The following is a 27,925-nucleotide window of genomic DNA, read 5'->3' on the forward strand; positions in this document are numbered from 1 at the left end:
TTTCACCCCAATACGTGTTTTTTTTTTTTTTAATCTGATGCTATTATTTAAGTGATTTAAATGGCTATCTTGTTTGTATCAAACTGTCCACGCAGCATCTATCACAAAAGATTTCAAATATCTGTGTCAAAAATGTGTGCATTTGAGAAAATTCTCCATTTTCCCGAGCTAGATAAAGTCTTAAAATCCTCTTGCGGATTATTTCATTGCAGTGCTTTTTGAACGAGAGTGCATGTGCAAACCTTTGAAGGTTATTGCATTGAGCGGTTTCCCATTGTTTTTTACTTGGCGACTGTATTGTAAGGTAAAGGTTGGGCCTGCTGCAGGTGTTTAGCATTACTGGCCATATTATTAACCCGGTGGTGGTGCAACCATTGTCAAGCTCCCCGCTTCTGTCTATCGGCCTGGTTTGCATGTCCTGGTGTCTTTATGTGTCCAAAATTGTATGCCAGAGCTGCTTCAATTGACAAGTAAGAGAGGACAGTCTTATCCAGCTCTCCAGTGTTGACACTATTACTAATCCCCTCCACCTGCTCAAATACCAATCTCCCCCCAAAACACACCCCGCCCCCCTTTCCACAAGCCCGTGCTGGGCATCCCTGGGGATAGTGCACGCCTTTGCCTTGCTTGGTCTCCGCACAGGTTATCACCACAGGCCTGGCATCTCACCCCCATCCACATCCTACATCGCACACGCTAATCACCCCCCAGAAAACAAATAGTTTCCAAATGTTTGGAAGAGACCCGTTGTTTGCATCAGGGCCTAACAAAATATTTTTTACAAGCTATCCGGTTGTGATTAGGGCAGAGAGAATTGAATTTATGTGGCATTGATAATATTAATATTAGCCTAATTAATTATGTTGTTTGAACACGCTCAGCTCTGTGTGTACCTTCTACACAACGGCAACCAGCCGGAGCTGGAACCGAGCTCTCAGGCGTCTCTATCTCCCCCCCACCCCCCGTCCATGACTACTGCACACAATTCATCAAGCCAGAGATATCTAATCCCCTCTGGCGCTGCTCACTTCCCCAAGTCGAAGAAAGAACTTTACTCTGGTGGCAAGAATTCCCATGAATACGTGATGACTTCTATAGAAAAGGAGAGGGTTTCATCTCACTTTGAAAGTGACATTCGCACATAATAAAGTGCTAGGCCAACTTGGCATCGTGGCTCATCTCCGGGAGGATAAGGACAAAGACAAAACTGTATCTTTTTTTGCCTAATGAGTGGCTAAGACAAACAGCAGGACATTGGGAGAAACTTGAAGGGAAGATATTTCCAGCCAGAAAGCATTATCTACTTCCTCTTGCAGTGCAAAAAAAAAAAAACACAAACAAACAACGCCACAAATATTAAATCCCTGTGTGAAGAGGTCCTCCCTGGTGTTTCTTTAATCAAAAAAGGTCAATATTTCAATCTCCCCTGACCCATAAACTGTGCGCACCTAGCCAGAAACCTCTTTGAGCAAGTGTTGATCTGTGCAATTACAGAGACACATACTCAGTGACCCATCCCAGCACATCATCCGAGCCGACAAAAGACCACCCAACCTCTGAAGAGGTTCTCAGACCTGTTCTGAGTTTGAATTTCACTTCACCGCAGTGGCCTCTTGACATTTGCTTTGTGCTCAGAGGTCAAGGGTCAGCGAGGTGGTCATGTGTCTCCCTTATCCAGAGAGAGCTCTATCGCATGCTTCTTAGGCTGGCTCAAGACATTGCTTGTCTCCCCTGTAGAGCAGCTTGAGGGTTTATTCTGGGTGCGCAAGAGCAGCCAGAGGATTTATATCATTGGCACAATCAAACATAGTTTTTGTTGTACATAAGCAGACAAAATCAATGTCCATGTTTGAAGAAATCTGATAGTGAATGGTTGATGGATTAGTACTTAAAAACAAATATTAAATTGATACACATTTTAAGAAAGAGGTGAAATGCACATTATCCCACATTCAAGGAACAGTAGCCATCATGTCTTTGCCGCAGTCCTGGAGAGTCTGTCAAGGCGGACTTTTCCCACCCTCTTAATGCAGAGGTTTCTCTATCAAAGTGCAGCAACACATTGTAGCATGGCGGCGGACTGCGGTACTGGACGGAGGGCATTTGCCAAGTGTTGGCCCAGTCATTAGCTGAAGTGGCGGCCCAGTCGGGCTGAACGGTAGTCCACTCTGAGCTGGACGAAGGCGTGTAGGAGGTTGCGGTCTAGATTGGTCAGCTGCTCGCCTGAACACACCTGCTTCATGTTGTCAGGGGCGACGACCAAGAGGTTACACAGGGCGTGCAGGGTGTCGAAAAGCTGCAGCACAAGAGGCACCTGCAGGATGGACAGACAGATGGTATTCCACAGAATTATGAAAAACATACATCAGGAGATCACAGAATAAAAATGCATCACATATCAGATAAGGCGAGAGCTTTTAGATGATCTAATTACGTAATGAAACATGGTAGAAATCACTTATGTTAAAACGCTTTTTGTTGTACAAATGCATGACGGTGGATAAGAAGTTAGCAAGTCTTCCTCGCAGTTCTAAAGTTTGGTGTTCAAATCTCTACATGCCCGTTTGGAGTTTGCATCTTGTACCCGTTCTTGTGCGGGTTTTCTTCAGGTCTCCTGCTTCCTCCCACATTCCAAAAAGATCAAAAACATGACTGTGGCTGAATAGTCGTGACATGATTGCCAGACGCAAGGTGACAGCATTTTCCCATATCATTGAATTTGGCTAAGCTTGTACTTCTTGTTCTAGCACCGCTGGCTTGGTCGGACACTCTGTCGGAGCTGGTACTGACTAGCTTTTTAAGACTTTGAGCTGGATATTCTGTGAGTGGTATTGTGAATTTGATTCCAATATTTGTTTGAGAAGAAAAAGCACTTTAAAGCATTTTATAGTTGTATGACACTTCAAGTTTCAGAATTACAAGCGTGAGGTGCAAGAGTGATGCAATTTTTTTGCAAATGCTTCGACACTTTTGAGTGCAACAACCTATTGTAAATTTAATATTTTGGAAATTCAGTTTTGAAATGTGAACAAATTGTTTAATTTCAGCGGTCCCACTGTAATCCTAAAAAAGAGATCATCTGATGGGTAAATTATATTTTAAGCGAACACACAGGCTGAGGGCTTGTAACAACAGGCCATGTTTTGCCGTGGATCTCTGCCCCGCTCTCACCCTGAAGTCCTTGGCGCATCGTCGGTATTCCGCCACGTCGCAGATGGCCAGCATGCCTCCCATGGAGCTGTAGCTGTACTGCTGTAGGTGCTCGTGAATGAGCCGATGGAAGCGAACACCCAACTCTGTCAGCACCGTGTCCACATTCTTTCCATCCATAGACTTGCGCACGTGTTCCACCTGCCGACTGACGTAAGCACAGACCTTGGCGCAGGCCTGCCCGATAGAAATGGGTGGAAAGTCATTTGAAAGGAAAAAATGCAAAGTAATTTGGCAGTTCTTATAGCGTTGGCCAGTCTTACTGCAGTGTACTGGATCATGACGTTGTTCTCATCCTCTGGCTTGAAATCAGTCTTCTTCTGTTCTGTTGCCAAGATGTGCTTCATTTGTCCCACCATGCAGTTGAGTGTTCTGCGCCAGATAATCGCATCCATTACGAACGAGCACCATTTAAACCCACAAGCAACCACAAAGGAGGCTCGTCTGTCAGTGCACACTTACCTGTCTATTCCTGTGTCCAGTTTCACCTCCATCTGTTCGATCACTTCTTTCTTCTTGTGCAAACACTCGGCCAACTTTGGAGATGAACTTCATACATTTTAAAGGGTAAGGCAAACACTTTAGAGCTCATCTTTGAACCTGACCTCACCTTGGACATTAGTCAGGTGGCCATTGAGTAAACTAGCATGATACACACTCACCAGACACTTTGTGTTTGTTGTTTAATTTTGTTGTAATTTTAGAACTGTATTAAAAACACATCTGACAACAGTATTCTCATTTATGATGGACATTATCAGAAGTCACACTGTGTTGTCATATGTTTGTAATTCTGGTTGGAGTTCAAAGAACAAAATCCCATCACTTAATACAATATGCTACCCTCCTATAGGGATTGAGGAATCCTTGTGAGAGCAGATTTTTTGATACAGCAGTTTTGTGGCCAGTGAGCATGTGTAGTATGTATATAAACCTTTTAACCTTGAACAAACCTTATTAGAGGCATAAGCTGGTCGTTGAACTGCTTGTCAAACAAGTGAAATATAGAGTTTGCCTGTTGGACCACATCCAGGAAGTACAAGTTGGCGTTCTTGGCATCTGAGGAGGGAATCGCTGTACAGAATAGAGAGAGCAAGAATATAATCAGATGATATACTTTAAGGTCTGCCCAGTTCAGGCTGCACTCATTATACTATGACTGTAGTTTGATTTTTTTTTTTTTTTTTTTTTAAATCAGTATATGCACTTTAGTGGCGGCCATTTTAGTTCGCCGTGCTTCTCTAAACATTCCAAGAGGTGACTGTACCTGAGAGACCGATTTCCAAAGCATAGTCAATGTGGTCCACACAAAGATGCTCGACTAGCAACAGGAAAATTAAGAAGGCATTCTTGGGCAAGTCGGCAGGATCTGAAAGCTGTTTCACCATTAACAAAAAGCCCAAGGACATGTTTCGCATTAGGCACAGCATATGTAACATATATATTATGTTGCAAAACAAGACATGTAAGCTCACCTTGTGGCATCTCTCAAAGGCATGCCGTGTCTCCTGCAGCAGGTTGACCACCAGTTCTGGAGACAGAAATGTCTCCCCATGAGTGTCAATACTAGGGCCTAGTGGTAGATTAGTGCGTTGTCTGATCCGCTCCTTCAGTTCCTGGATACTGCACAGGAACACACTTTCAGATTAGCATGTGGTTGTGAAAAAAAAGGAATAGAAGATTACATACAAACTGACCTGCCGGTGCCAATTGGACGCTTCTGGTGGTTCTTGGAGTCATAGTAACGCTGGAGAATCATGGCGCCGCGAGTGCGAAGGTAGTCCTTCTCCATGTCAATGTAGCTTTCCAGGTAGGAGGAGAAGATGCTCTTAATGAGCTTGGACAGGAAAGTGTGCTTGTCAGAGCCCAGGTTGAACTCGCTGAGCTTGGTGGCCAGTACTGTGGTTCTGGAGTGTTTGGACACACAAACCACAAGTATGAAGAATACTGTGTATGCAGACAGGGAATCAAAAGAGGAAGACTTTACTTTGTGTAAAGGTCATAGAGGTTCTTGAGGTACTGCTCCACATCAGATTGCCGTGTGTCATCCAGTTTTTCCCTGACGTGGGCCTGCAGACACAATGCCAGTCAGAATCTTGCAGATAAAACACCACTTGAGAACCACCACTTCAACAAGTTGAAAATACCTGTAATTTGTTTTCAAAGATGTTTTGGATCAGTTTGGCCATGACGGTCTCTGGGCTACTGAAGACCTCTCCCACCTGCTTGTTTACCCTTTGGCAGAGGACTGCGGTGTCTTCAAACACATCATTCCGGATGTAAGCACCCTGGGACCAATACAAGAACGTAATACAGATGTTTTATCCATGGTACTACGTAAGCATATCATGGCACACAAAAGAAACCTCACTTACTTCCTGGCACTGTTTGATGTACACATCTACGCAGTGAGCATAGCCCTTCAGAAAACGACACAATGGTTGTAATTTTTAGTCTTAGCTAGAAAACGTCAATGAAGCCATGCAATGAAGATTAAATGAAATGATGGAAACATCTTCAGTGACTGTTTACTATGATTATGTCTTCTTGAGGTCACCTTGAAATGCAGGAGAACTGCTGCCACCTCCCGCATACGTCCAATCTCACCCCTGCGCTGAGCAGCAGTGAACTCCTGAATAAGCTGACGCTCCAGATCATGGTACTTACCTCAAAACAAGAACACAAGCATCACTCAGAAAATAACCAATGGAGCTAATTGTTAATGCTGAATCATGGAGGCAACTTACTTGCAATTTTGGCTTTGACATCAGCAAATCTGTAACCCACAAAAGGAGATGGATTAGAGTCAATCGGTTTTACAATACCTTGACAGTTTATTAAGTACACTTTTGCAATGTCATAAAATCCAATGGAAATGAAGCATTAAGGCATGCACAATGTTCATAATACTCGACGCCCAGTTTTACAAAATTGAGGTTTATAAATTGGAATCTGTGAATCGCAAGACAATTCACAAGGTACATCTGCATCTTATATCTGCAGGAAGATCTTGTACAAAAAAATAATAATCTGCTTTCATAATGATAGTTCCAAATTTCAATAGGTGAGATGAGTACAGTAGTATTTAGGCACAAAGGCAGAGCACTTAAAAACATTTGAAATATGCTCATGCAGCTAAATACTGTAGTAGATTTTTTTTTTTTTTTTTTTACAAAAAACCTGAAGTGTGATCCTACACCAATGCCAACCAAAGCTACAATGATTAAAAAATATATTTTAAAAACATGGTAAATTATTATTTCTGTGAGTTTCAATTAAATTAGAGCATTATTAACTTTAAAAATCCCGCTTTTTTTTTTTGCAAATAAAGAATCTTGTGAGTCAGAGCTTTGTTTCTCAAAACCTATTAAAATTTAAAACGCTTACATATGTAAAAATCGGCTTAAACTGCGCTGAACAGTATACATGCTTAATACAGCACCTTCCTCTTGTTTGCAAGTGCCCTTGTCTAAAGCTGCCTCCAGGATGCCTGACTCACCTGTCAAATGGCAGCTCCTGGGCAATGAGATGCAGCTTCTGAATGATATCTGCAGCCTCTTTAATCTGAAAAAGGGAGAGGAAGTCAGTGCGTGGGAGAAAAAGAGAGAGACAGAGAAAGACAGGGAGAGAGGGAGAGAGAGCAAAAAACATGAGAAGGAGTGGTGGACATTTGCAGAATAAAGAAGGAAGGCCACTAGCAGTGTCTCCACTAGGGGGATCATCATCTTAAAGTAGCCCTCCTCCGCCTCTCCGTGTTGAACAGCCGGCTGATAACAGACAGGCGGCGCTCACCTGGGCAGTGGCACCAGCAGTCCTGACTTAGCAGCACATCCAGCTGTTTATTGGCATGGCTTTTCTCAATGGCCTGTAATCCTTAAGGATTCCAAATCGCTTCAATAATCTATCCGGCCAGGGATATCTGTCTGGAAAAAAAAAAAAAAACGGGGGGAGGGAGAGGGTCCCTCTCCTCCCCCCACCTGACATACACGCTGACTGTAAAAAGCCCCGGACCTGTGAAAGGCCCGTCGTCTGCAACTCCTCTGTTCCCGCAGATGCCTGCCTCAGCTAACATCATTACTCTGCTCCCGTGAGGAGGATCCAGCCTTTCTGCTCAACGAAGGTTTTCTAAGTATCTGTCCCCCAGCTAAGATTAGCTAAATCCCATGTAAGTAATGTAGCCGTCTCCCTGCAGTCAGGGTTTAGCAGCACTTGTCTCCTCGCTGGCGGGCCAGCCCTCCCTTTCAGGAGGATTAGCAAAGCCATTCCCCTCCAGCTATTCACTTGCAACTTTTCTCTTTCCCCCCTCATCTAGAGGTATGCTCTTGAGAAGGAATCTGGAAAGATATTTCTGCATCCCTTTCTAGAAAACGAGGTAGTGACTGCGATTGAGCCCCTCACACTTGCTGATTCATATCCACCTTACTTGCAGAAGCCATTGTCAAGCCTTCTCAAACCATCCCGTGTGACTTAATTAAACTTTCAGAGTGCATCGGCAGCTTGCACTAAAATGCACATTGCACTGTATCTCAACTTCTCTTATAGCATCACACTCTTGATAATACCCACTGGAAATACAATTGGGTTTGACATGAGCATGCTGACATCCATGCTCGTCAATCTGCATACTGCCAAACACCAAATGACAGTTTATTAATTCTAAATAGCTGTGGGATGCAACTAGGCGGATAAACTTGACAAGTTATTATGAGAGGTTTACTTCTTAATTCTCTACAGTCTCACCTCCAGCTATAGAGCAGCATTCCTTGTCAGCGGCCTCACAAACACAAAGGAAGGAAACGCCGTACCCACCTTGTCTGGGTTATTGAAGACATCACTGCGCAAATCCCCATCCAAGAACTCGTTGAAGTAGGTCATCAAACGCTGAGCTTCTACGGCGCGTTGCCGTGGAGTGTTCACACCTTCAAGCTGATCACCCAGGTGACACACTTTGGTCGCCACATAACTGATGTGCTCATCGAGCTCCTGAAAGTGCTGGAAGGCCACCTGAGAAGCGCGCGAGATGTAAAGATTGTTGTCTGATGTTTCAAAGTAGAAAGGGCTTCGTGCGGCCCAAACAACACACCTGGTTGCTCCTTTGGAGGTCCTGCACTTTGTGGGCAAATTCCTTCGCTTCGCGATGACACTGATGCTCCAACTTCTCAACACGCCGCTGTATCTTCTCGTCAAGTTGCTTCAGCTCTTCAATATGGTTCTCAAACTCCTCCAACAACCTGCCACGAAGGGAAATATGTTGCTAAGTTGAAAAAAATTCCTCTGCAGTTATCTACTGTTTGCCTGGAAAAGTATTCAAGACCCACAAGGTTAAACTTGTCCCACTGACCTCAAAGTAACACAGTGGTTATTAGGCAGAGAATAGTGTCACATGCTTAATTCTTGGGTCCCCTGCCTTAAGGAGTACGAGGCGCTTCGTGAGCTGCATTTTCGAACACCATTAGGACTACAGAGCAAATGTTCTAAGTCAGCAGCATATTTCACAGAGCAGGAAACATCCTGAAATGATGAGTGTATAATCTTCTGACTAATTCCCTAAGCAATGGCTGCAGCTTAAAGACATTTCCCAGCAGACACTCATTCCCTGGTTGGTGACTCAAATGTGGTGGCCTCCGAAGATATGTTGTCTCTGACTCCTCACTAAGAGCTTCCGATGAGGTGGTAGCAATTTTTTTTTTTTGTGCAGGAAGTAGATAAGCCAAGAAGGATAAACACACAGCTAAAGCGTTGTGGCATTTTTGCTAATGAAAAAGAACTTCCACCACAAGTGTAAACAACACTGTAGCAAACTTTGATTGACCAAAAAAAAAAAACAAAAAAAAAACAGCAGACAGTACCATATAAACAAAACATACAGCTTAGTGCATGCATATCTTGTATTCATACTTCACCTTCAAATTTTGTCATTAGTCGCGCTCCTATTTTCCTAGGCATTACTTGTTTCTCAACAAACCAAAAATACCCCAATAAAAAAATATTGAAGCAATTAAATTCACACCCAACTTTTCAATACACCCCAATTTAAAAAATAAATACGAATCTAAAGCAGTTTAGTTCTCACACAAATTTTAAATCTCTATGAGCTTGCTGTTAAAATCTTGAATAGGACGAATAAACCAGGAAATTAGCATTTAACTGTCATTTATTTTCTATCATATTCACTGTGACACAGCATACAGAACATGCCTTTGAAAATGCTTTTGGATGTTAGTTGTCCTGAGATAAATTTCCATTTGTATTACTAATATACAACAATATAAGACTAATATAAGGCTTGTATTCGTGGTAAAAGATGGTTTTCATTCCAGAGAAATAACGTGATAATATGACTGCTTTGCAGTCATGCGTTTAGAAATAGTGTTACAGTGACTAATGAGTAAGTAAATCTGCAATGAAGATGCCTTTACAAGTAAGTAAGTGAGGTAGTGATCGTGCAGAAATATGTTTTCAATCAAAAAGCACTTTCAGTACCGTTTGGGGTCGAATCCTTCAGCTCCTCCTTTGGAGCCTCCCCCGGGAGTCCTCCAGGCCAATCTTTCAATATACTCATCTGCATCAAAGGGCTCCTAATGTGCACAAATCAAAAATAATTACCAGTTGGGTCGATCATCTCACAGCAACTGCACAGCAACCTCCGTCAAGGTGCCGGCGAAACTACTTCTTATGTTGTTTCGAAACCCCCCGCGGAAAATGCCACGATCATCAGCCCATTGTGTCATGCTGGAAAGCACATCCACCAAATTACACGCAGCAGATGAACAAGAAGGACAGTTAGCCAGCTAGCTTCTAGTGGGTAACAAAACTCCAGACAACACCAGCAATCATTTACCTCGAAAAGCTGGGCAGTCGTTGCCATCTTTATTGATCAGCTGGCGATGTGAAGACGTACGATTTCAACGGAGGAGCAGAAGGTCGGCAATGACGCCGACTTCGACATGGATTTGCGAATTTCTGACAATCTTGCCCTTAGTTTGTTGACACTTAGCGGGTTAGCGGGGTCCTGGCTTCCTGTATGAGCGAGAAGGGTGTAACTGTGGAGGAGACGCTGGCGACTGCGCATGCGTTCCTGTCAGCTGATTGGTGCCACGCGTCACGTGAGACAGCAACAGGAAGTTTAGTGCACTGTTGTGATCGATGTGGAAGGAGAGGTTTGAATTCGATGAGAAATAAGCGCAAAGATTTAGTCATTTTTAGTAGGCATTTTTCCCGTACGTTCTGACTTGGATCAACTGGATAAATGAGTTTTCGTGCTTTGTGGATTGTTACACACGATAAAGGCGAAAATGCTTCTGTTCGCTTTTCAAGGTACAGTGCTACGCGTTGCTATAAATGTCATTTAGGTATTTATAAAAAAAAAAAATCCATGATTTATCTCAATATCATACAAATGATTTTGAAAGGATTCCAGTGACATAAGTATCTTTTTCCTGAGACAAATGTTAAGCAACCAATGACTCTTTAAAACCTGTGAAAATGCACCTTTCTGCCCAACTGAGGCAAACAGTGGTCGAGATTTTGTGACATTTTTTTTTTGTTGAATCTCAGTTTCATAGCTTTATCTTATTTTTAGAGTATATTTATTTTTATAAGGTTGGTATCATCGTAAAGCTTGCTAAGAAAAACACACAGCATTTGAGAACACAAATGGTTAACTGATTAACTTAAAATGATCAAAGAAAGCCATGTCTCCAGTTTTGCAAATGAATCGCTTATGAGGACAACAAAATTTGCAAATGGCGTTTAGGTGATGTGTGGATTAATTTGGCACTCTAACCTGCATTAAAAGAATCAAATTTGGATTTGGCAAAAACCAAAGAATGAACAAACGACATATTTTTTTTAATACAGTGTAAGGATGAAATATAGTACAGTTAAGATTAAGAGACATTTGTACTAGATGAAATTAATGAAATGATCATTGGAAGCCAAAATGGTTGGTCACATCAGTAACATCACAGAGTAGCCTACGTGGCCACCGGTGCGTCCCAAAAATGTGTCTGCAGATTAAACAATTAAAATCAAATTTGCTTGGATCATAGAAAAATATATACACAATGGATTTGAAAAACTATAAATTCTATAAATATTTGATATTTACTGAAATGTTGAAGTCATGATTAATACTAGGACACACATTCTTCATCAATAGTAGTGGTATATGGTGGTAAGGTGCATAATGCAAACGGTGTGGCTCGCCGGGTGAATTGAGCATTTCCAACAGCCGGTCAGTGAGGGGTACAGACACCTATACGCATATTGTTGGCTATTTTACTCAATGGACTGGAGTTTGTAATGCCGCACATGTTCACTCACAGGAGGTTTGCTACAGTGGAGTACCGTGCAAAGAAACTAGGAGGCTCCTTGTATGTAGCCATGCCAGATGACAGCACTGTGCTCAGACACCTGCTCACCGAGCTCGGCCTCTCCGACCCACACAAGCCATTCGTCCGTCTCCGAGATGATTGTCGTCGCTGTCCCAAGACACCTGTTTTTGAGCTACGTGTTGGTCCGGATCAGGAAGTTCTCTGGCCGGTGGTGGTCATCACTCATGGGTCTCTTATCGTAGCTTGCTTGGGTCTAGTGGACGTCCCGCAGGAGCCCCGGCCACCTCTGGCCAACGTGCGGTCCGTCTCACAGGCTATCACATTTCTTACTGGACTACAGAATTTTCTTCTGGGCTCAGGGGGTAAGCTTGATAATGAGGTGTTGGCCTCTCGCCTGGCAGCACTTCCCTGTGTGCTCCTGCAGGTTTGCCCTTTTGGTACACCTCTAGATGTGCCCTCTATCAAGGCACCTACCACATCTTCTGTGCCCATTCCTGCTGGGAACCAGAAGCAACCCGCCTGGAAGACGGGCTTCCACCGGGGACGTGCTGTAGTGAATACGGCATTGACAGAGACCGTGCGCTCCATGCAATATGGTGACCCGAGTAAACAGGACACATGGGATGTCTATGGCACAGTGATGTGCAAAGTATGTATAAAGTTAAAACAAATACACGCTTTGCTTCTTTGGCTTGATTTAACATTGTCCTCGTTCAAATAGTGTGAAGTGGAGGGGGTTCTTCCAGATGTGACAGTGACCCTCACTCTCCCACCCAATGGATCACCACTGCAAGACATCCTGGTGCATCATTGCGTGACCTCGCTGGATTCGAGTATCTTGACTGCGTCCAGTGTCGATAACGACAGCTCATCCTTCTCTGGACCATACAAGTTTCCCTTCTCTCCTCCTCTGGAACCCTTCCGACTTTGCGGCTACACGTCACAGGTCAAAATACACAGCTATTTTGTGCATAATTTGCATATCACTCACTGGTAAATAACTCCTGAAATCTCTCATAGGTGCCTGTCCCTCCCATCCTTGGGTCATATCAACTAAAGGAAGAGCAAAAGCATCTGCTTGTTTCAGTGACTCTGAAACTTCATGAGAGTGTGAAGAATAGTTTTGAATACTGTGAAGCACATTTACCTTTTTTTAACAGGTAAACAATAAGGTGTACATTTTCAAGTAGATTGCTACTGTATTTTTCTCACCATATATATTTTCATATTGTTTAAAACACATATAAGTATGTATAATATTAAATTCCAGCAGTCAACCACTGCTTGTTCCCCATAGGATATAATGGAAATCCATTCTAGTGTCAATCACATCCTCATAATACCTTCATTAACAGTTCGGAAAAATTTCTACAGTTCTGCAAGTATAGAGCTCTTGCACCTATGTCATCAAATCACATCACTGGCCAGAAGTGCCGGCCAAACAAAGCATTGTTCAATGCTATGTCGGTTGGAGACGGCACAAGAATATGTCTTATAACATGACGCCCAGAGTTTTGTCCGATACCGTTAAACATTTAGAAGGTGATAATAAACAAAGGCACATGGAAAAATGAGACACTTGGCATAGAGGACCCATATTTAATGCCAAAGTTGATGTTTTCCCGATAAGAAAGTGGACTGTTAACGCGCTTCCACTTGTTTTAGACAACTAGATCTACACATGGATCTGGTGAGTAAGTCGTTGAGATTTACACAAAAAAGTTTGAAAGCGTGTAAAAGTCTGGACGCATACAAATACTTCATTGCTGGATCTGTTCTCAATCAAGAATAAATCCCACATATTGATGGACCCACCCAGATTTTTTAAATACAAATACCAGTATTTAAATAAATGACCCCTGGTTTTACGCAAACTCGCATTCATTAACTATGATTGGAAAAAAAAAAAGACAGCGAGTCGACACCTCCTCCGTACACGAAGCGTGTTGCGGCCACACGTTAACTTCGGTAAACTCTGTGACGGAATTATTATTATTTTTTTAAATATGCATTGTTCTCAAATGAGTCCAATGTGTATTCAAAAAAAAAAAAAAAGAAAGAAACCTTCAACCCCCGTACACGGAAGCGCGTTGCGGCCACACGTTAACCTACGTAAACCTCTGTGACCGACAGTTTAGATTCTTTTTTTAAATACGCATTAGACTCATTTGAGAATACTGCATATTAGGAAAGAAAAAAAGAAGTCTGTCGGGGAGAGGTTTACCGAAGATTAATGTGTGGCCGCAACCCACTTCGTGTACGTTGGAGATGACTCTGTGTTTTTTTTTAATTTTATTTTTTAAACGCATTGTTTTCAAAAGAGCCAACTTGGCATTATAAATACTTCTGGGGAATTTGAGATTGTGAAGAAGAATTCTTACCTGAAGTGAAGTGATCGCTACATAGTCGTGTGTATATGGTTGGGCACCATCCATCACGTTTAATTACCAAATCCATCGATTTTTTCTCATCTTTTGACTTAGTATTCCATAGAATGATCTCTTTGAATATCTGTCTCGTCTGTTGTAACAACTAACAGCACAACAAGTCTCGGGCATTGTGAATTATCTGCTCCTGTTCAATATCCTCCACACTGTCGAGCAGCTCTTTTTGACCGTGAAAATGGTCACGTCACATGCACGATCTGTATATAAAAAAAGAAGTTAAACCACCATGACAAGTATAGAAAAATAATGTAAAAACATTAAGGTAGTCACTGAAGATGAAGGCTCGATGGCTCACATCGCACTAATACGTCACACATCACTTTTTAAATGTTACAAATGTGTAAAAAAAAATATTCCTAGCTTTAGAATTCTGCCCTAACTTTGACAACAGCATTCAAGGCTTTGATTCTTTTGTCCCCTGGACATAATTGCTCTTTGGCTGTTATTGTATCTTTAGTACTTTTTTATCTAAAAGTTGTCTTTAGTTTTAACATCATATTTCACAGAACAATTAGGTTATGCACCACCAACAAATCAATGAAAATATTTTTTGAAAAATGTATCTATTTATTTATTTGCAGGCCTCAAATGGGTTCTGTGGATGTGAAAGTGAGCTGTGGACATGTCGACCCTTCCAAGGAGAAGAACCTATTGGTGTGGGTCCTTGGTAAGTTTTGGGTAACCAGAGAGTTCTTATAAAAAAAGCTGATAATTTCTTTTTCACTCTTGAATATTCAGGACAAAAATTTCCAAAATCTCGTGAAGTCTCAATGGAAGGCAGGATCAGCTTCTCAGGGCCAGCAGCAGGACCGACTGACCTCATTTGTACCGATCTCACAGCCTACGTCAAAGTAGGTTAATATACACGACTGCAGACAGAGAGTATTCATTTTTTCATTTATTGCATTCTATTTTCTTAAAATTATAAGATCAAGGCAGAACTAGGTGGAAAAAAATGTATCAAATACATATTAGGGATCTTGAAACTACAAATATTGTCATATTTTCCTCCCAGTTGCACTTCAAAGTGCCTGACACAACACTTTCTGGATGCTGTGTGGACCAACACTCAGTCCAGGTGTATTCCTCTACCAAACCCAAAATAATAACTTGTAAGTTTATGTTTTTATTATCAAATTTGTATTATTTAGTTCAGAACGCACTTGTTGATTTTTTTATTTTTTTTCCCCCTTCCCCCTCTCCTTTCTCATAGCTCGTGAACTTCAATCGGAAGACTATTTAATCTGGAATTCGACGAGTACTGCTCCCGTATGTCAGCTGTTGCTGTAGGATGATGTCTAATAAAAGGAGCCTCATATTTACGTATCACACTTTTCCACATTTCCTTTTTTACTCCCATTTAAATTCTTGTTTCAGTAGAGCACTGTTTGGATAACAGTGAGACAGTTGTGGCATTTTGCGATTAAAATAAAAAGACAAAATTTTAACTGGAAGAAATATTGATTATTTTATTGTTTTTATTGGCTTGAGTCAATCTATGGAGATTTTTACTTGCATTAGTTACCCCCACCCCTACATTTACCCCATTGCAGACACAAGGGCCTCCCCTCGCCCTGACAGCCCCACTTCAGTGACTCTCCATCAGCCGGATAATTAGCAGCTGGGGCCTTGTCATCAGCTGTTGTAGGCCTGGAGGAGAGGGGGGGCCGGCAGGGGAGTGAAAGGCTTGGCTGCCTCGGACACTGACTTGGCGACAAAAGGCTACTCTTTAGAGCTGGCAGGGGTCCTTGCACCACCTCCCACCCCTTTTGACCCCATCCCCGCCCTGTCAACTAGTGAGTAGTTCAAACAAACAACCTCTCCAACCAGTCTGTGATTGAGCGCTGACCCTCTGGCCCGCCGAGACATTAAAGCAGTTGGTCGCATTCAGCCGGTGGGACCTGGCTAATTGGTGAAAGAGTCACAAGGGTGGATGATGTTGGGTTTGATGTTCTGTATGCTGTGTGCTAACTCAATTAGAGCGCTTTATTTGTTGTTACTATGTCAATGGGTACTAACGTAGTGGGTGTTAGCTTATATGATGTGTGTCAGAGTGTAGCAGTCACATTTAGCCATCCTTTTTCACAAGTAGAGCACTCTAATCATAAAAGTCATTTGATGTCTTTTTTTTGTTTTTCTATTCTGGCGCATAACAAGGCACCTAGTCGCCGTTAGTTGTGATGCATAACCAGTCGATGAAGGGTTAAATCACAGGAGGTTGTGCCCCAACTGCTCCGTAGCATCCAGACTCCTCTGAGTGCCCCCATTGTCTGCTGTTGGCCCCTTGTGCCCCTTGCTGGTCCAAATGCTACATTCTCACGTGGATTTCCACTCACAAGGCTGACCATGACCAATCCTCTGTCAATTGGAACCAATTGCTCACACTGCATCCTTCACCTTCCTTTTAAGTGTCCGCGCCGAGCGGCGGGAACCGAGACCTCTCGGCTCTTCTCCGCCACTGGGATTTGGCTTTAAGGCCTAGTGTATATGCCTAGCCAACTGGAAGAATTTTTTTTTTCTTCGATATCCTCAATATGAGGTCAGACTGGCTCCTCAAGTCTGCTGTCATTGACTTGTTTCTGGTGGATTTGTTGGGAGGAATGAATGGCTTATTTTTATGCGTTACATGCTTCAGTGCCTTTTCCTATATAGACTGTTGTCATAAAATGTGGATTGTGCTCAGAAGGACTTGATAAGAGTTATTATAACTGTCCCAAAAGAAACTACAGTATCTTAAACTGTTGCGTATGGTGGTGCCCTTCACCACAATAAGGGCACCCAGTGGTAATTGTGAGGCCAACCATTTTTGCATCTGAAATGATCAAATACAAAGCAACCATAACAGATTGACTTTGCTTCTTTTGTGTGTTAATGTCTAAGCTAAAAAGAGTTGAGTGATTCATGCATTTATTCGATTGGAGTAAGGCACAACCAGCCAAGCACTCTTTTTCCAGTTGTACTTCACCTTCTCCAACAGAGGCCGCCACAAGTCCAACAATTCCCTCAATAACGCCATCACAATGACTACTGAAGGCTTTTGTGAACTTTTCTGGCTTTTTTTTTTTTTTTTTTGTCGTGCTCCAAACGTCTTAAGATGTCCATTAGTTGAAGTTCCATAATAATTTTTAATGCTTAAAATCCTATAAACAGAAGAACCTTGACAAAAAGTTGCACAAAAATTTATCTAGTTGACAATGCAGTTGATGTACAATTTCAATATGTAGACGTAGCGAATACAATTCACAATAGTAACAGTAATATACTATTTTAATGATTCACCTGAATTAAAAAATATAACTTTGGGTTGAGGTTAGCAGGGGTGTGCACAGTAGTTATTGATTTGGGGACTCAAGACAGTCATGTGGCCTTTCACATCTGTGTACTTCCAATATTTTAAATATGAATGTTTGAATGAATCATCAACTAGGAATTGTGTATTTAAGAAAATTATGTGGTTTTCTTAGCTGGATCAAGTCCACAAAGTTGCACTGAACAGGCCCCAAAAAATGGCGTGTTAAATTTGACACACCACAGAGCAGAGTAAACTTAACACGCTTGCTAAATTTGAATGATCCTATCCTTTGAAAAAATGCCAACTGCAGAGTCTGCTGATTGTGTTAATGTTCAGTTTGCCATCCGCACGTGTCTTTGTGATTTCCTACTTTTTATTTGCAATCTTAAAAAAATGTCACCGCGCTGTTCTGTAAATTGAGGCATCCAGTGAAGATGCATTGTATAGTGTAGCTATCTTTGGCTTGCTAACTGCACACTAACAGCTAACTCACAACTGAGCAGCAAAACAAAACGACATCGCTTTGTTGTCCTTGTATAGTGTATGAAATTGCTTATGGTGAAAAAGATGCTTCAGCTATATCTCAGCAATTCAGCACTATATTGTTATAAGTCTTTGCATAGTATGCTTTCAACACTTCAAACATATGGATAGGTTTCCAGATACGCCATCTTGTGTGTCATAGATGTCAGAGAACACAGGTATAGGTGAAGCGTAAAGTTTTTTTTCCATTGTTAATTTATCCGATTGGTCTAAGGGTGGTGGTGGCGTCATTGGAAACCTATCCATTTAATACTGTACATGTAGAAACAATATCTTCTTAGCACGTCTTTAAAGTCCTGTATGCGGATTATTATCTAACAAGTTATCTCAGTGCTTTTACTGAAATTGCTACAAACATTAATCAAGATTTAGCACAGTATCCAATTTCGACCACTTTGATACAACAACTTGATTAAAAGCGTAACTCGTGTCCCTCTCAGCTCCTTCTCTATACCCTGCTCAGATGACACTGACAGCAGCGCTATGGCAACTACCAAGAGTGTCTGGCTCTTGCAGTAGTTGGTTATGCAAATTTGGTATGTTAGATATGACAGTACAGTATTTGTACTATTGCTTTCAACATGACTTGAGCAGTATTTTATCACTCTTGAGCTTCTATAAAAGATTGCAAATGTGCCAAGCAAAGTATCCAAACACCCCCTAACTGCACCTTATGCTTTGAAGTTAACATGGACATTTTCCACACGTTGTGAGACATAAAAAGAGACAGATCCTGTAAAATGGTGAGATTCTTTTTCGATGCTCTCTATGGATAGTTTTCCAATGACGTCACCACAGTCCTTGGATCAATCAAATAATTTAATGATGGAAAAAAACTTCACCTATCACCTGAGTTCTCTGACCTCTATGACACACAAGATGGCATAATTGGAAACCTGTCCATTGCACTGTAAATCTGTTGTGTGTAAATTGGTAATGTTTTTCATTCCAAATTTTACTCCATCTCGACCTGATCACGTACTCCTTCCACGAGCTTTTCAATTAAAGAACCAGCAAAATGACAGGTGTTACTGTGAAAAAGGTTCACATTTTTGGTACTTTTTATCAAAGCAGTTTTCCTCTAACCTTTTCTCTACACTCAGATGACTCGCTTCATTTTACTCACAACTTAACAAGTTTTTGTTAACTGCTACCTTCTTCCTGAACCACACTTAAACCACTCTTCTGCCCCAGTTGCCTTCTTTACTTCTTTTGTGTATTTTCCCTCGAATATAAATGAATTATGTTATAGATGAGTTACCCGAGTCGTTCTTTTTTTGTGGTACAAAATTGGAGAATTATCCCCATTTGTGAACGAAAACAAGTTGCATGCTCTCTTTGTTTGAAAGTTATGCTCTTTGAAAAGTGTACTTGAGTAGAGTAGAAACAAATACAAAGTAAGTGTCACTGAGGCTGTTTATGATCCCAGCCATGCTTTGTGACTTTGATGGTGTTTTTGTAGAAACCCTCCCCACAGGTTCACGTGTATTCCAACAGAAATGATGATGAGGACTCAATGTTTATGACAGAGCTTGAGAAGTTACAGTATTAGACAGATTGTTGGCTTGAAAAACAGCAACTTCTCCCGACAATACGTTGCTTTCGGCAAATACAACTGGATCACATTAGTTCTCCATTATTCCGGTTCATTAATTGTGTTTGTCTTTAAATGACACCTCTGTAAATGCTTCGTTAGAGACCTCGGCTCACTCACTGTGACCCAGAAACCATAGCAGCACCGTAATGCTGACTTGTGTGTATATGTGTGCGGGCGCCCGTGTGTGTGTGCCATGGCAATCATATATGCTCTAAAGCTCATCACTCTCCCCTAGGCTTTTTTTTTCTATTGCTCGGCACCATGCACACATTATTACCCCAGATGGTGTCTTTTGTGAAAGATTATTAATTGCAGTGCGGTTCACTCTTCTCAGTCTCTTTCAGTGTTTGTATTTCAAATAACAACATCAATAATCAATTATTCTAGCTCTGCTGATTAATACTTGAGTTCAGTTTTCTTACCTTTTTTACAGCAATACAAAATTCTAAATGCTTTAGAAAGCTTCACACAATCGTCACTTTATGCCTTAGAAAGAACCTCAAAGTCCTGAATTCCATCACCTGGAAAAAGTTCTGACAGTTTTAAATTATAGATAAGACCAAAAAAAAAGGCATGTTTACAAAAAAAAGAAAAAATTCTATTGACATGAGCATTCAATGTCTTGACATCTGAGTTTCTCAAAGAGAGACAATCTGCTCATTCTGACTGAAAGCCTTCGCCTAAGTAAATGAATATTTAAATTAGTTCCTGACTGTGTTAAAATATATATTGGTCATTTTTAAAGGAAACTTAATGTGACCTTTGAAAATTGGGTTAGTTTTTTTCCCTACTGCTGCAGAAAGAATGCATTCATTTTTCTAGAGATATCCATTGGTTCATTATGGTCTTGAGAGAAGATGGGAAACAAAGATATCCAGGAAATTCAACTTTCAAATATTTTACGCAAACAATTGGCTGTTTGTTTGATGAACTTGACAGTATATTCGGTGTGAGTACTGTTTTTTAATTAATATTAAAAACAAACTCAATTTATACATTAAGAATGATATAACTGTTAGTCTTCTTAGATATAACGCATTTCAGGAAGATTTGAAATAAATACATGTATTATTCCTTCTCTTCATAAATAAATAAATAAAAATACATACAAGGTTTAGCCAGACTGTCTCTTACAGGATTTATATTCACAGAATACATTCTGCAGAGCAGAGCAGGTCAGAGGTCAAAGGTCAGTCAGCGTGTGAGGACTGAGTGTGGCAGGTTTATCGAGAAAGTAAATGACACTTTCCACCATTTTCATTTTGCAAAAAATCATAAATATCGCTCTTCCAGTCAGCCAGGTGCATCTTTGAGACATTTATGCATCCTTGACAAATAATCTTGATAATCTGTCGCGTTTTTCATGTGGTTTCCATCACGTGTTCCAGTCTCCCCTCTTTGAGTGGGCAGTAGAGGAAGTAAAGCTCACGGAGGAGTCTCACGATATCACGCTAAGGGAAGGGAGATGGCGCCGTTGGCCCGACTGCGGCTTCTCGTGTGGATGCTCGACTCCGTGAGCTCCTCGCCGTGGTCCTCTGATTTCTTGTCTGCCATGGTGGCCAGGAAGCGCACCGTGACCGAGTCCCACTCCTCTGGAAGCAGCAACAGCAAAAAACCCACGCAGATGATGCATGTGGCTGCAAGGCGCACAGCGCTGAAGATCACTTCGTGTTTAAGGACGTCTACGGCTGCAGTAAAAAACCATAGAGGGAGGGGCAGTGGGACAACTTTGAAGTATATTCAAATTGAACTTCCCACCATTGCTAAACAATATGAAACAAAACTTCAATCGATGGAATAAAAGCTGCACTTTTTACTAATCGGCCATATTGCACGAGAAAAATTTCCCCTAAATCAAATTTATATTTATTTGCCATGACACATGTTAACCTAACCCTGGCCTGGTTGTCATCTCTGAATGCAGCAGTAAACACATGCTATTTGAAAGCCCCCCCCCCCCCCAAAAAAAAAAAAAACAACAAAAAAAAAAAAAATCAAATTAGGTCTTGCCAAAAAAACACAAGTCTATGGCAGACTTGATCCCTAAACTTATTTCTTCCCTTTCTTTATCATCTACTGCAGTAGATTCGCCATTGGAGCAATAACTCAAACCCTCACAAGCATGGCATTGAACAAACCACTTTCAGTGGTAGCTCTCTCATGATCAAGCTTTTTTACAATAGTGCAACCTATCAATTTTAATACCTACATCTTAAGAGACCTTTAAAACTTTATAACTCACATCCATAACTGTCACACGGTTAAGCCATTACAGATAATCCTACACACGCACTATCATACTGCCAGCCTCAGTTAAACAGTTTTGGTCGTCGGAGGCCTCATCCTCAGCATCCCGCTCTTTCATGCTATAGCCCTGCTGATGGACCTCCTCTTTATCAGCCCCCAAACATCTTCAAACATTCAATCTCATTGTTTTAAACAGGTCCAAAAATGGTTTAACCAAACTGGAAAGACTGGCATGCTGGACGACTGGTGAGCACATCTGCCTCACAATTCTGAGAACTGGGACCTGTCCGTGTGGATTTTGCATTATTTTCTCCATGCATGCGTGGGTTTTCTCCCGGTACCAGTTCAGGGTGTACCCTGCCTCTCACTCAAAAATAGGTGGGAGAGACTCCGGCACACCCTCAACTCCTATTAAGGAGGAGCAGTGCAGAAAATGGATGAATGGATGGGGAAACTAATGAAACCAGGAACACTAATGATCAAAACTACTATACCTGTAGTTGATACCAATGATCTGATGAAACAATATCTGCCCAAACTGCCCCAGAATAAAAACTTGGTTTGACAGGAATTATATGCATTATAAATTTGAATACAGAATAAAGTAAGATGAGTATAATATTTGAATTATGAGCATTCATCTGAGATGACATTCTGTGGCGACGCCTAAGGGGACAAGCTGAAAGAAACACACACATCTACAAACTTCACCTGCATTTCCTGGTACACTGAGTAGCGTTCCGATGGAGATGAGAATGGGGTATGTCAGGACCACACCGACATGAACCAGAATGTTGAACACTGTAAAAGGATCAAGTCGAATTATTAGGGCTCATACTTCTAGCACATTCATTTATTTCTATGGTAGTTCACTACTGGGTCAAAAATGGTAAGTACGTTGTACATTTCTTAGGACAAATATTACTAAAATGCAGAACTGTTCTGCTGTATTGAGGATGAGACTGAGACTGCACACCACTGCATGTTGGTTCTGTCTCTCAAATTAGAACAAATTGTACAACTTCGTGAAGCTTTAAGCATGGATATAGATAAAGACCCACCGTGTCCTGGAAGGATTTGCATTCTTACCGAGCCACAATCCTGCCAGGCCACACATGTATCCCCAGGGCAGTGAAGAGAGGGAGCCCCATTGCTCAACTTTGGTAAAATAGAGGATGACCGGCACACAGGAGATGAAGATGAGGTTGAAGAAACCCATGGTGGAAAGGAAATGAGCCACCTCGCCAAGACTGGCACTTCCCAGGAACATCTTGAACAGCACCTGGATGGCAAGAATGCAAGAATGGTGCTTATGGTTAACACCAGCTGCTTGGACCCATGACTTAATATGCTTGTGTGGTTGGTGGTCTCACCTTATAAAGAGCTGAAGTTGAGGCTGAGCCCACAGCCAGTGCCACACCCACAAATGAATCACCGTGGAAACCATCAGCATACGCCATCATGACTATCCCTGTGATGGCCATGATGGCAGCAACAATCTAAAAGAAGCGTTCCATTCATGAATTGGGAGATATGTTGATCCCCTTGATCATTTATAATTGACATACCCGGACACCCATGAAGCGGTCCTTGAGGACAATCCAGGACAAGAGAAAGACGAAGGCCTTGTGGCAGCAGTAAAGGGCAGACACATCAGTGGCAGTGAGCTTCTTCAAGGCCAAAAGGTACAAGTAGCTGGTCAGCGTCCACAGGATGGAGAAAGGTGCTGTTCTCTTCACAAAAAGTTTCAGGCTCATCCTCTCTTCACCAAACAGCTTGCTACACTCTCTGTAAAAGAAGATGGCATCGATAAATGGCCTGTGGTGAATGCGACATGGGCAAAAGTGGGAGCCCTGGAGCCTATCTCACCGATGTTCAGGCAGGAGCCGGTGCACACCCAGAACTGGTTGCCAGACAATCACAGGGGACATAGACACAAACAACCTGTCGCACTCACTATCACACCTGCAGGCAATTTAGAGTCTCCAATTAATGCATGCTTTGGGGATGTGGGAGGAAACCGGAGTTCCCGGAGAAAACCCAAACAGGTACGGGGAGAACATGCAAACTCCACACAGGCGGGCCGGGATTTTAACCCCGGTCCTCAAAGCTGTGAGGCTAATGCTCTAACCACTCACACCACTGTTGCACCACGGTAAAACATTTAACATTGAAATGTACGGAAGAGTTGGTCTCTGCTTTGTAGCTAAAGGTGTTGATGAGGTTGAGATCAGGCTATTCGTCTTCTTCCATACCAAACCGGGTCTTAATCCATCTGATTTTGGACCAATGGTAGGCTACATTCTGGAATAATCACTAGAGGCCCGGTATTAATGTGGCCCTGGGTGAAAATTCATCCACATTAAACAAAATGATATTCACTTTTTTCAGTGTATTTAAATGTAGCAAAAACACATTACCAGGGTCACATTCACTTGACTGGTGCGGGCAGCAGTGTATTTCCCACTCTGTTATTGTGAGGTGAATTGCTGTCTACCAATGTGCATATGGTATGTGCCTGTAATTGACTAGCAACCCAACCCAGTGTGTAGTCTGCCTTTCATCTGAAGTCAGATGGTTTAGGCTCCAGCTACCTGCAACCCTCAACACGATAAGTACTACGCAAATCAGATGAATGGATGGATAAACACGTTACCTGAATTTCTGAATGGGTGTCTGCTTCTCCCTTGTGGTCACCACATGTCCAGAGTAATAAATGGGAAAGAAGAGGATATTCCAATTGCTGCTGAACCAGGATATGAAGAAAGGACAGGAGAATGACTGGAAGGTCAGCTTGACCACCTGAGTGGTACCCACCCAGGAGGACGAGAGGCACAGCACCATCAGCAAGCCACCGAGCACCTTCAGCACTGTGCTGGTGCATGTCTGGGACGACTGGCTCTCCACGCTTGTCTCACTACCAGGCGTCTCGGCGTGAGACTCCAAACCATCCTCTCCTATTGGAAAGACAATTGGAGACAATCGTCTAAGAATATCACACAGGTAAATCTTTACCCCATTAAAAACTTGACACCCAGTATACAAGGGTGCACACAATCACATGATGTTAAAAAAAAATGTTAACCCAAATCTTTGATAAACTGAAAAGTTTTTTTTTTTTTTAAGATGGTGATTTTTATGTAAATTAATGCAAATAATGGTAGATGGATTAAGAGATGGCTGTAACAAAATCTATTGGTGTTTTTACACTTTTTTTTTGCATCATTTCTAGCCATAAGGTACATGTTCAGTGCAGTTTAAAAAAAAAAAAAAAACATATACAGCACCCGGTGTCCAGTGTTAAGTATGGCCTGCGCTCACACAGAAAAGTGCCGACAAACTGTAATTGGACTCGAGCCGAAATTAATGTTGCTGCTATTTTTGGCTTTGCGTTGAAATAAACTGCAGTCATTAATGGACCACTCGAATTTGGACAAAGACTTTAACACAATACTTTACGTGGACTGAATGACAAAAAAAAAAAATTCCGATACATTTGTTAACTGTCAGCATGCAGTGATTAATTTGCGCAGGGCACGATATCAAATATGAATTGTGCTGCCCGCTGCCCAAGCTCTCTCTTGCAAAACATGGCTGCAGGCATCTCCCTTGTAGTCTAGTTATCCATCAGTACCACCAAACTAAATTTAATCCCACTCAGACAGAAAAAGTAAATGGATAGAAGTGGAATACTGGTCAGAGATTTATTAATCGAGTGAAGTGACACCTTTTCCATCTGTTAGTCTTCATTAAGAATGGCCTAATTCCTCTTTCGAAGTTCAACTTTCACAATAGAACATTTTGCTGAAATACCACCCCACTCAGGGGCCTCGAGGGGGGAAAGGTAATAAACTAGCGACTTTGTCTCTGTTATTGAAAATAAAATAAATTGATAATAAATGTGTTAAGGTGTTTTGAAGTACTGCATCACAATCTTGTTTATGAATAAAATAAAATTGCCTTTGAATGGGTGAGTTATTGTATTCCAACAGAACAGCTGAGTAGAGGTACGGTTCCTGCATAAGAATTCGAACAGTGAGGCTTTTATTTGTGCTGCAAGTTTAAAATGTTTGGGTTGGCATGAAAAGATAACTACGTGACAAGATGTTAACATTTTATCTTGTGTGTATTTGAACTCATTATTTTTAATGTGGGCAAAAGTATTGGAACATGTAACTAGCAGGGGGGTTTTCTTTCCTTTGTTTTTCACATTACATTGATTATTCAAACAACAAATAATGCTGAATGTCTATGCTTACTTCTAGATTTAGGTTTTGCCTGTAAAGTATACTTTTATAACAATTTAGTGTTGCAATCTACAGAAACATTGTATAATGTTCAGCCCAAGTCTTTTCAGTCAACTACAAAAATGAAATTGCCTTACTGTTTGAATACTTTTGGTAAGGTTGTATTTATCCCTTTGGGGCCTTCCTCATTTGTGTCCTGCAAAGATTTTGAACGTTAATATTTATCATCTATTTAAACTAATTAAAAGTCCATTAATCCTTCTTGAGGATTGTTACTTAACAAGTGAATCATTTCGAGGTTATTACTTCAGCTAAATAGAAAATTATCCATTATTTAATGTTGTTCATTATTTTGACCACTTTAATATTCACATCTGTGATTAAAAGTTTCACTTGTGTCATTCTCCACTTCATATCTACAGCAACTGGTAAGACTGTCTTGCTCTTGCTGTTGTTTGTTACGGACATTCAGTGTCCTTATGAAAAAGATTTAAAAAAATCAAAGAAAACTGTTATCCATTATTATGAGACCTACTTGGGCCCCTGGAAATCTCAAGGCCCAGGCAATTGCCTGTGTTTGCCAAATGGTAAGTCTGCTCCTGACTTTTGGAAGGGAGTGTGTAGAAAAATGCATGGCAACTGCAGTGCATTCTGGGATTTGTAGTGTCAGGAGTGCATATGTTAAAAACAAATTGTCCAATGGCTTCACGCTTTGTCTAAGTCTCTTTAGTAGAGGACATTGTTTGATTATAATACGGCATTATTATTGTTGTTATTACTAGTTTTCCTTGAATGCCTAATTATGCGCATGATGTTCCGTAATCTGATGGACTGATACTAGCGGATTTGTGGAAGGAATTTGGTCGCATTCTGGTCTGCTATTATTCTGCAAGAGTTCAGCATCATCACCAATCTTGTCTGCTTCTTTTCATCTTTCAAAGCAAAACGCATTTATGTTTGACATTGTACAGAAAACCTAAAGCCTTTAGAGTTGGATACAAGCGCTTCAGTCCCGAGGTATAAAAGTCACTACAGACTGATTTGGCGCCAACATGCGGTAATATTTAAAAAAAAAAAAAAAAAAAAACACTTTTCCCCTGCCCCAGGGAAGCAGTGCTCGTGGCCAACATTCTCCTCTCCCTTGAGGCTATGTCATCGCTCACAAATATTCCTCTTTCAGAAGTTCAACATTAGTGCATACACCATAGCGGGCCAGTATTGCGCTGCTTACAAAAAGAATATTTTATTATACGTCAACAAATCAGGAGTTGCAGGGTCAGGCATATTTACACCATATTGTTATGATGCTGACTAGGGGAGTTCAAAACACTAACGTGATTCCATCTCACCAAGCAGCTCCATGGTGCTGCGTATAACAGTATCATTCATTAGCGGCTAGTTTTTAATGGAGCGCATCTCCCCCATGTGATGCACTCTGCTACTCCAACCCAACATTTCAACCCCTTTGTATGTCTTATTGCGACACCGACGGATGGAGCTCGTGGTCCCGTCCGTAGCAATGTGCATCCTCGATAAGTCGTCTTAAGGGAAAGTGGGATGCTGATGATGTTTACGGAAAGGAGATTAGGGTATTTTATCTCAATCTCTAATACAAAGGTGAGCTCTACAGATTAGAAAAGAGATTTAGAAGATGTTCAAGGGTTTTAGGGATCAGAGCACTTGTTTATTTTGGAGTTGAGCAGAAATGCTCAATCTGGTCAAAGGACAAGTGAGCAGAACTTGCTGATGTGTTTGTTTTGTTGCTGTTCTTTCCACCCAGGCTGGCCGATCCTCGCTGCCTATCTATCTGTATGCAGCACGTCTCCCTACAAGGCTACAAAAGTGTGCGTTTCGGACTTGGCATGCAAAACTTTAGATCTTCAACCTGACATGACTTGCACGTTTTTCACACATAAAACCTGTCCGCTTCAAAGGTATCGAGTTCTTTTACTCGCTCACTTAGCTTACTTGTAAAGACGCAAGCTCTATAAAGGATATCGAGTCAA

The 27,925-nt window shown here is 41.5% G+C and overlaps 3 protein-coding genes across 7 annotated transcripts in view; 1 reads left to right on the forward strand and 2 right to left on the reverse strand.

Moving 5' to 3' along the window:
- Positions 1-1,734: 1,734 nt before the first annotated feature.
- exoc5 (exocyst complex component 5) lies at positions 1,735-10,237 on the reverse strand. Its single transcript, XM_061844105.1, has 18 exons — positions 10,052-10,237; positions 9,694-9,788; positions 8,294-8,441; positions 8,020-8,214; positions 6,710-6,774; positions 5,958-5,986; positions 5,768-5,877; positions 5,586-5,630; positions 5,358-5,498; positions 5,198-5,280; positions 4,908-5,117; positions 4,686-4,833; positions 4,478-4,586; positions 4,164-4,284; positions 3,673-3,759; positions 3,474-3,582; positions 3,172-3,387; positions 1,735-2,314 (listed from the first exon to the last, which is right to left on the reverse strand). Exons 1-18 carry the CDS (start codon positions 10,076-10,078, stop codon positions 2,126-2,128), a joined length of 2,127 nt encoding a protein of 708 aa, XP_061700089.1. The 5' UTR covers positions 10,079-10,237; the 3' UTR covers positions 1,735-2,125.
- Positions 10,238-10,311: 74 nt separating this feature from the next.
- On the forward strand, positions 10,312-15,319 carry ap5m1 (adaptor related protein complex 5 subunit mu 1). Its single transcript, XM_061844106.1, has 8 exons — positions 10,312-10,527; positions 11,538-12,195; positions 12,268-12,492; positions 12,567-12,706; positions 14,575-14,660; positions 14,732-14,844; positions 15,009-15,105; positions 15,207-15,319. Exons 1-8 carry the CDS (start codon positions 10,460-10,462, stop codon positions 15,281-15,283), a joined length of 1,464 nt encoding a protein of 487 aa, XP_061700090.1. The 5' UTR covers positions 10,312-10,459; the 3' UTR covers positions 15,284-15,319.
- A 5,184-nt stretch (positions 15,320-20,503) lies between these two features.
- Positions 20,504-27,925, reverse strand: part of slc35f4 (solute carrier family 35 member F4) — a 28,978-nt gene continuing 21,556 nt past the window's right edge. For 2 of the 5 annotated variants that reach the window (XM_061843897.1, XM_061843893.1), the window contains 6 exons: positions 24,329-24,629; positions 23,241-23,460; positions 23,046-23,171; positions 22,762-22,954; positions 22,384-22,473; positions 20,504-21,113 (listed from right to left, as the gene is read on the reverse strand). In XM_061843897.1, coding sequence (XP_061699881.1) covers positions 20,872-21,113; positions 22,384-22,473; positions 22,762-22,954; positions 23,046-23,171; positions 23,241-23,460; positions 24,329-24,629 — 1,172 coding nt within the window. In that variant the 3' untranslated portion in view covers positions 20,504-20,871. Of the gene's footprint in view, positions 21,114-22,383; positions 22,474-22,761; positions 22,955-23,045; positions 23,172-23,240; positions 23,461-23,541; positions 23,630-24,328; positions 24,630-27,925 lie in introns of those variants that run through there. The other 3 variants (XM_061843896.1, XM_061843895.1, XM_061843894.1) reach the window with 3 other exon arrangements.

The sequence above is a fragment of the Syngnathoides biaculeatus genome, chromosome 15 (genome assembly GCF_019802595.1).
Source record: "Syngnathoides biaculeatus isolate LvHL_M chromosome 15, ASM1980259v1, whole genome shotgun sequence".
NCBI lineage: Eukaryota > Metazoa > Chordata > Actinopteri > Syngnathiformes > Syngnathidae > Syngnathoides > Syngnathoides biaculeatus.